The sequence below is a fragment of the Fukomys damarensis genome, unplaced genomic scaffold, assembly GCF_012274545.1.
Source record: "Fukomys damarensis isolate Sample0158 unplaced genomic scaffold, DMR_v1.0_HiC HiC_scaffold_17, whole genome shotgun sequence".
NCBI lineage: Eukaryota > Metazoa > Chordata > Mammalia > Rodentia > Bathyergidae > Fukomys > Fukomys damarensis.
Window position 1 is genome coordinate 35,581,982 of NW_022900929.1, and position 9,158 is coordinate 35,591,139.

General features: G+C 38.9%; 1 protein-coding gene across 2 annotated transcripts in view; it reads right to left on the bottom strand.

Moving 5' to 3' along the window:
- Knl1 (kinetochore scaffold 1) overlaps positions 1–9,158 on the bottom strand; it is a 74,999-nt gene that overhangs the window by 62,290 nt on the left and 3,551 nt on the right. For both annotated transcript variants that reach the window (XM_010624686.3, XM_010624687.2), the window contains exons 2-5: positions 8,785–8,832; positions 7,675–7,726; positions 951–990; positions 31–90 (exon numbers count right to left, since the gene is read on the bottom strand). In XM_010624686.3, the coding sequence (XP_010622988.1) occupies positions 31–90; positions 951–990; positions 7,675–7,726; positions 8,785–8,788 (156 nt within the window). In that variant the 5' untranslated portion in view covers positions 8,789–8,832. The remainder of the gene's footprint in view (positions 1–30; positions 91–950; positions 991–7,674; positions 7,727–8,784; positions 8,833–9,158) is intronic.

Here is a 9,158-nt window from a genome sequence, read left to right on the forward strand (position 1 = left end):
AGTAATCTGTAAAGCATGTGCATTACTTACTTGAACTGTTTCATTCCCACTTTTGAGGTCCTGAAGAGGACTCCTTGGGGGTTTCAAAATCTAGAAGTAATAATTAAGGATAATTCAAGAAAATCTGGCATATCTGTTAATAATCAGTCTTTCAAGTTATCCTATGAGTAAAAAGCACAACTTTCTATGAAAATCTCTGAAATTCCTCAAAGTAATATTGCTCAGTATTTTTGTGGCAGATTTAAATAACTGACTGTTCCTGGTCCTCTCCCTGATTATTTTGCTCCCTCTTATTCCATCTGGTCTATGTTAAGCTTCCACGAATTCTAGGGCACAGAAAGTAGCCCTCTCTAGAACCACCAACAGGATTCAATTCTGAACCTTTTTTTTTTTTTTTTTAATCTTGAGGAAATAGATACTGTGCTTCAGACAGGACATGAACTTGGAAATAGGGAAAGCTAGATGTACTGTACCACAGTAATCACAGGGAGAGGGTCTGTTTGCCAACAGAGATTGCCCAGAGGAAATAGGAAAAGAAAGTAGGGTAACATTGTTAGAACCCCTAATCAGAAAGTGGTGTCCACAGATATATGTCTCTATGATTTTTCAGTCTTATAACCCAATGTACATCTTATGCTTAAATCAGTTTCATTGGACTTTTGTGTCTTGCAACAGTTTAGTACAGTAGGTTAAATATAGTTTTAAACTGCTTTATTAAAATATCATTTAAATAGTATAAGATTCATTGAATTATACTAAAATTCATAACATATGAATTTTTACAGAATTTACATATTTACAGAATTGTGTAACAAGGGTAAATATTTAAGTCTTTATCCAGAGGACAATAGGAAGACAGCAGGGTTTGCAGCGGAAGACAGTGAAATTTACTGTGGTATACATGCATCATTCAACAAAAAGTAAGAATTATTAATGTAAACGTTTCTTACTGAGGAATGCCGTCTTCTAACAGGTCTCTCTGTATTATCACTGAAAAAAGGAAAAAAGAACTACATATACACAGGTAAAAGACTGAATTTCCAAAAGCCATCATTACATCGCCCCTTCCCTGCTATGGCCAGCTGGCATCACTTTCATTTAGCACTCTGGCCAGCACAATTTATATTCCAGTATAAGATTTCACGTTCAGCATTTAGGAATTCAATGTTATATATTTCATTTAGTTTTGATTTTGCAGTTGTAGGGATTAAACTCAGAGTCCTGCACATGCTAGGCAAGAGTACCACCACTGATTTATAACCCCAGGTCTGTTTTTAATTTTATTTTGAGACAATGTCTTGCTAAATTGCCAGGCTGGCCTCAAACTTGTGATCCTCTTATCACAACTTCCCAAGTAGCTGCGATTACAAGTGTATACCACCCTACCAGGCAAATTCAGTGTTTTAAAATATACGGGGCTGGATGTGGTGGTGCACACTTAAAATTCCAGCAGTCAGGAGGCTGAGGCAGGAGGATCACTATGAGTTCACAGCCAACCTAGGCTACATAATGAATTCAAAGCTAGCCTGAGCTACAAAGTGAGATTTATCTCAAAAAAAAGGACAAGACAGGCTTTTAAAAAAGAAATTACTGCAATTTTATTTTGTATTTCAAAATTTTTTCATATGCTAGACTCATAAAATCTAAATCATGTGTATGAATACAAAAATAGGTGCTTTAAATAAGGACAAAGTCTTGTTTTTATTTATTTATTTACTTACTTATTGAGACAGGCTATCTCTGTGTAGTTCAAACTGGCCTTGAACTCACTATGTAGCCCAGGCTGGCCTTGAATTCATGGTGATTCTCCTGCCTGAGCCTCCTGAGTGCTGGAATTACAGGCATGCACCATGTTTGGCCAAAGTCTTGTAACAATACATATTTTTAGGACCAGGGATTTAGCTCAGTGGTGCCCTGCCTGCCTCACAAGTGCAAGGCCCTGAGGGGTTTTTTGTTGTTGTTGTTGTTTTGTTTTGTTTTTTTGGTGCTGGGGATGGAACTCAGGCCCTTGTGCTTGCAGGGCAAGCAGTGAAACCACTGAGCTAAATCCCTGGCCCCACAAGGCCCTGAGTTTGATCCCCAGTACCACCTAAAAACAAAACAAAACAGGGTCTGGATTTAGCTCAGTGGTTCCACCACCTGCCTTACATAAGGTCCCGAGTTTGATCCCTGATACCAAAAAACAACAAAACATATTTTTAAACCAGATTTCCTATTTTTATAACAGTAAAAAACTAACAATAAAAACTATATATAGGGCTGGGGATTTAGCTCAGTGGTTCCGGCACCTGCCTCACAAGCACAAGGGCCTGAGTTCAATCCCTGGTACCAAAAAACAAAACAAAACAAAAAAACTATATATAATTATTTCACTGCTCTCTCTTTTTTGTGGTACTGGGGATCAAACTCAGGACCTCATGTTAGCCAGGCAGTCACAGCACCACTGAGCTACATCCCCAGCGCACAGTGTTCTTTTCAAATATATGCCTTGGAAGAGGTTACATAAGTGTTCACATCAATTTAAAAGTCCAGATACAGGCCAGGCATGGTGGTACATGCCTATAATCCCAGCTCTTGAGAGGCTGAGCCTAGGCTACATAGTGAGTTCTAGGCCATCCTTAACTACATAACAAGATCCTATCCCCAAAAAAATCCAAAAACAAAGCAGCCAATAGATTTATATTAATTATAACATTTTCCCTTTGTTAGCAGTTTATTTACTATGCTTCACAGAAGCTCCATGAAGGGTTACAATTAAGAAATTTTCTAGGTTAAAAACAACCAAGTTTTAAGACTATTTTTGTGTTTGTTGTTTGAGACAGGGTCTCACTATGTCGTTCAGGCTGGCCTTGAACTATGTAGCCCAGGCTGGCCTGAAACTCCAGGCAATCCTCCCTGCTGCCTCAGCCTCCCTGTGCTAGGATTACAGGCATATGTCACCATGCCTGGCAAATTTTGAGTCTTTTGTCAAAAAAGTATGAAAACATCTGATCTTAGGAAGAATGGGTAGGTGCCAATAATCTACAAAGTGGTATCCTTTGGATAATGACAATCATAACTCACCGTGGCCTTTGAGAAAGTAGTAGTTCATTTTATCAAAGAAAAGTCTTTAAGGTTGAGGGCACTGGGTCTCTGCAGTTGATTTGGAGGATGTGTATAGAATGCAGTGATAGTGAAACTTTTAGAGACTGAGAAAGTGTCAGCACTGCAATTAAACCTGAATACAGTTTATCCAATGCTCTACTGCTGAGGCAACTTGGTTTGCAGTCAACAGAGAGGGTGTTGAGGCAAACACGTCACAGGTTCAACTCCACTGGAATAGGGTGTTTTTTCTTACAAGGTTCCTTTTCCAATTTGCTTCTAGTTTCTTTCCCTTATTTAACTTCTGTCTGAAGCTTTGATTCAGTAACTAACCTGGAAGAGTGGAGGCATTTCCACTTCTTTCACTTAAGGCTTTGTATTAGCTGGAACATCTATGAGCTTCACACATTTTTCTGTCTTTGGCTGCATATCTAATGGCAGATTTTTGTGAGGAAAGAAAGTGGCTGTGAGCTTTTGTAGAGAGTGATTTTTCTAAATGGAAGTTGCTATCTTCTAAATTGTTAGGACAGGATTGTGCCTGCTGTTTCTGAGGTGGGAATCTAGAAACTTCTTCCCCTTCAGAATTACTGGCACATATGGCAGGGAGAGGGTGAAACAAGCTCTTGCTATGTAGTTCAGGTATACCTGAACTCAATACATAGCCCAGGTGGGCCTCAAACTTGCAGTGATCCTCCTGCCTAAGCTTCCTGAGTGCTGGGATTACGGGTGCCAGCTACCATGCCCAGCTTGGCCCTCACATCTTCAGGGGTCACACCTCTTTCTGAATACAGATGAGATAGGAAAGCATGGCAAAGCTGTCTAGGAAAGTAGGTATGACCTATTAACTACAAGATCCAAAGCCCTGCACCTGGACTTTTCACCAGAACTTGAGCAGGCTTTCAAAGGATGCTTAGACCTTAAATCAGCTGGAGGCATGGGATCCCCACACTGCCTCTCAGGGCCTGTATATAGAAGCTCTGGTGGATTTCCTCGAGATTTGGACAGCATAAAGGGACACGTTGGAACCATGAAGAGTTTGCTATGGTAACTTTCCATGTTAGCTTTTGCTATGTTTCCCAGATACAGTGTGTACTTATATCTTTATTCTTACCCTCTTTTTTTTTTTTTTTACCCATGCCAATCTTGCATTACAAAACCAGTTTCCTCCCTCATTTTTCACTTCTGCTTTCTTAAATAAATCTTGCCACTGCTTTTTCACTCATTTTGTTCAAGATGAGAAGAACCTGGAATCTAACTCCAGAAGGAGAGGGGAGCAACCCATAACCCAGTAATGTATAGTCGGCAAGCCACTTTTAGAAGTAGACTATCTGATAACACGGTTACTTCAGTTTCCTCTCCGAGTTCATACTTTAGCTTTAATTCATCCAATTTAGCTCTAATTTTTATATTTTCACTTTCTGAAAGCTGGAGAACTCTTTCATTTGCAAAAACTTTTCATTCAATAACCAAGGCCTGCTGGGCATGGTGGTACATACCTGTAATCCCATCACTTAGGAGGTTGAGGCAGGACAATCGCTGTGAGTTCAAGGCCAGCAGGTTACACAGTGAGTCTAAGGCCAGCCTGAACTACCCAGTGAGACCCTGTCTCGCAAAAAATAAAAAAAATAAAATAAAAAAATAACCAAGGCCTGCTGGCTCTCAAATAATGTTTTCATTCACTGTATGGACAATTTTTTTGTTTGTTTGTTTGTTTGTTTTTTGTTTTTTGAGACAGGGTCTCACTATGCAGTTGAGACTGACCTGGAACTCACTATGTAGCCAAGGCTGGTCTTGAACTCACAGTGATCCTCCTGCCTCTGCCTCAGCCTCCACAGTGCTGGGATTACAAGTGTGCACCACCACGCCTGGCCTGACAATTCACTTTTGATGCTTTTATTTTCTTTAAATTATCAAATTTTAGCTGAAGTAATTTTCTATAGTAGGTATTGTATTCCAGAGCACCAGAGTTGGCTGGTATGGAAGCCTGAGACTTTGTACAAATTCTTAAATTTCTCCAGATTTCTAATTTCACCTAAAAGATGTTTTATTTCACCACTCTTCTGCTCCAACATGGCAAACAACCATTTCTGCCACACAAATTCAGTTTGAGAGCCTTTCATTTACAGCAGTGTGGCAATATGTAGCTTCATTCTCTCTTGAATGCATTTTGCTTCTTTGGTGACTGACATGTACTTGACTATCATAGCAATAGGCTAGCTGCCCTCCCATTTTCCACTTCTGCAAAGGATTGCTTTTACTACTTGGATCCAATGCCTGCTAGAGTGAGTGACTCAACTGCACCTGAAGGTCTTGCTTTTCTACTCAAGCTTTCAAGGAATTATAGTAAGAAACAGCATCTTTTTCCTGCTCTTCTTTCTCTTCCTTAAGCCGGTCTACCTGATGCATTGTTACTATTGCTACTCAAACTTTCTAGTTGCTTCTAACTGTACTGTAGTTCATTCACTTCTCTAAGGAGGGTCTTCATACTTTCCATTTCAGTCAGCTCAATCTGAAAAGCAATATCTCTGAAGATATGCTTTTATGTACATGCTCAGATATTCAGATATTATTTGTATTTTCTCTGCTTTTTTTTTTTTTTTTTTTTTTTTTTTTTTTTTTTTTTGGTTTTTTGAGACAGGGTCTCACTATGTAGTTGAGACTGACCTGGAACTCACTATGTAGCCCAGGCTACAACTCACAATGGGCCTCCTGCCTCAGCCTCCCAAGTGCTGGGATTACAGGCATGCACCACTATGCCCAGCTTAACATTCAACTCTTTTTTTTTTTGGTACCAGGGATCGAGCTCAGGCCCTTGTGCTTGCAAGGCAGGGGGGAGAACCCCTGAGCCAAATCCCTGGGCCCTTTTTTTGGTTTTTTGAGACAGGGTCTCACTATGTAGTTGAGACTGACCTGGAACTCACTATGTAGCCCAGGCTACAACTCACAATGGGCCTCCTGCCTCAGCCTCCCAAGTGCTGGGATTACAGGCATGCACCACTATGCCCAGCTTAACATTCAACTCTTTTTTTTTTTGGTACCAGGGATCGAGCTCAGGCCCTTGTGCTTGCAAGGCAGGGGGGAGAACCCCTGAGCCAAATCCCTGGGCCCTTTTTTTGGTTTTTTGAGACAGGGTCTCACTATGTAGTTGAGACTGACCTGGAACTCACTATGTAGCCCAGGTTACAACTCACAATGGTCCTCCTGCCTCAGCCTCCCAAGTGTTGGGATTACAGGCATATGCCACCACACCTAGCTTGAAGAGCCTATTTTTCCTTGTTCATAATTCTCACAGTCATCATTTCATTCTGCAACTCATTTTGGTCCTCCACTAGTTCTAAACTATACTGCACAGCTGTTAGTCCCTCTTTTTTAATCTCTAACCTTGCTTCAAAGATATGCAATTATATGTGCCTACATTTTTCGGTGTTTTTTGGTACAGGGGATCAAACTGGGGTCCTTGTGCTTGCAAGGCAGGTGGCGGCACCACTGAGCTAAATCCCAGGCCCTGCCTACATTTTTGTTTTGTTTTTTTCCCCTATTTTTAACCTACTCTCTCCTCACTTCTTCCTCTAGCTGCTGCAGCCAGGGGCTCTGGTTCAAAGTGAGAGGATAGTAACCCTCCCATTCATTCAGGAATTTCTGGTAATGCCAGGCAACTCTATTTTCTATAACAACCTATACAACATAATTTACCATATCTAGGGAGGTATAAGATAAATGAGTTACAAATCAAGAGTTCCTAGCTCTGGTCTTATGACTGTGATTTTTAGACCAGGTTTTGAAAATACAAATGTCTACAAGGTGAGATACTTTGTTAGGTGTAAGAAAGACAAATAGTATGGTGACTTTAATAACCTGGAGAATTCCTGCCCAAACTAAAGGTCACAGTCATTAGTTTGCTCTAGTGAGCTATTCCAAGAGTAATAATAGACCAGTATGGCTAAAATTGACTTTTTCTTTTTGTTTTTTGAGACAGGGTCTCGCTTTGTAGTATAGGCTGGCCTTGAACTCACCATGATCCTCCCACCTCAGGTTCCCAAGTGCTAGTATTATAGCCATGCACCACCACACCCAGCTAAAATGAAGTTTTGAAGAGAAGATGAAAATCTAATTACTGTATGAAATCTTGAGATCTATAATTTTGGAAATTAGTTCAAAAATTAATAAATGTGTATAGATCAAAATATTTTTTGCAGTCTGCAAACAGGTCACCAATTGGTGATACCAGTTTTAAACAAATCATTTCATTTCCCTGGGCTTTAGTTTTCTCATCTTTAAAGAGATGGCAGGTAGTGTTTAAAGTTTCTCTCAGTTTTGACTCCAAATGAATTTATACAAAAATGACACAGGAAGATGTCACTTTGTAATATTTACTTCTTTCCCCCTGGAACACAATGAAGAAAGATTTCAGAAGTTATTGATAAGTCTTACTAGTTGGGAAAGTATTTTCTCTAAGAGAATACTTATTTTTTCTTTTTTATACAGAAACTCTGTAGTCCAGGAAGGCCTGGAACTCAAGATCCTCCTGCCTCAGCTTCCTGAGTGCTGGGATTAGACTTGTGAGTATAATTCAGCTGCACTGAATGAACTTACTTCTCTTCATTAGCTTCTGAAGACATTCCATCCATTTTTGAAGAAAACTTTTCTGTAACAAATATACAACATTAGAAGAGGTGAGAAAGAAGGAAAATATAAGCTATGAAAAAGTTAAGAGCACAGTTGTGATTTTAGGGTTACTTTCTAAAAAGAATACCAAAAATAAGAAGGAAAAGCTAAAGTATCAGCTTTAAACCATAAAATATTTAAAGGACTTTATTTTTTTTTCTTTTTATTGAGTTTATTGGTACAATCTAGGTATACAATACAGTTACATTCATTATTGGGATCCTGTACTTTTACATGATAGATCTTGATTCTCTTTTTATGCCCTTGTCCCTGCCCTCCCTTCACCCCCTCCTCCCCTCCCCATTTACAAACACTTTATTTCCATTTTTTCAATTACTCATATTTTTCCTCTCCCTTATTACCTTTCCCCCACCCTTCCCACTTTCCCTACACCTTTAGCCCTTTACTTCCTATTTCACATTATTAATTATCTCATTAGGATCCTGTGTACTATTATAGTTTTTCACACCAGAGAAACTATTTGGTATTTCAGTTAAAGAAATCTCTGTATGAACATTAAAAATAGGGAATCCTAAAATAAAACTAAAAAGGAAAGAAAAAGAGAAAAGGCAATGATGTAAGATTAAAATAATCCTTAATTCTGAAGATGAAAATGGTCCCTTAACATATTTAAATTGCTTCTTGCTCTTGTAGTCTTATCTTATTCTTTTTTTTCATTATTTAAAGGACTTTATTAAACTATTGTGTTAATACTCCTAGAAAATTTTCATAGTCAAGATAAGATCTCTAATTGGGATGTTATGTACTTTACTGGGACAAATAAAAATTTGGTATACTTTATAAGATCTTATGGACATTATAGTTCAACGCCAAAATGGAAGTCAGATATCTAAAACAGATTTGTATCATATACATTCTTAAAAAAATATAAGTACTCAGAAAAAATTAAGATATAAAAATAACATTTAAAATAATGCAGCTAATTATAATTAAGTCTATTCAATGAGAATTTGCCCTGAAAAGAACATGTAGAGGCATAAGCTGAAATTTTTTCAACTAGTCTCAGCTCCTACTTACCCATAACTATAGATTCTTCCTTGATGCATAAATTCTAGAACCACGCTTCTGGATAAGAAAAAAATGTCATTGCAGATTTAAAAAGAATGGCTAGAAGTCTTGTTTTAATTATTATTAGCATTTCAACCAACCATAGTTAAGAGTTTTTTGGATTTTTTTGGTACCAGGGACCGAAATGGGGTCCTTGTGCTTGCGAGGCAGGTGGCAGCACCATTGAGCTAAATCACCTGCCCAGTTAAGCGTATTTTTCTAAACCAATAACAGACGGGCATTGTGACACGTGCCTGTAATCCCAGCACTCGGGAGGATGAGGCATGAGGATCACTGTGAGCTGGAGAACAGCCTGGGCTACACAGTGAGTTCCAGGACAGTGT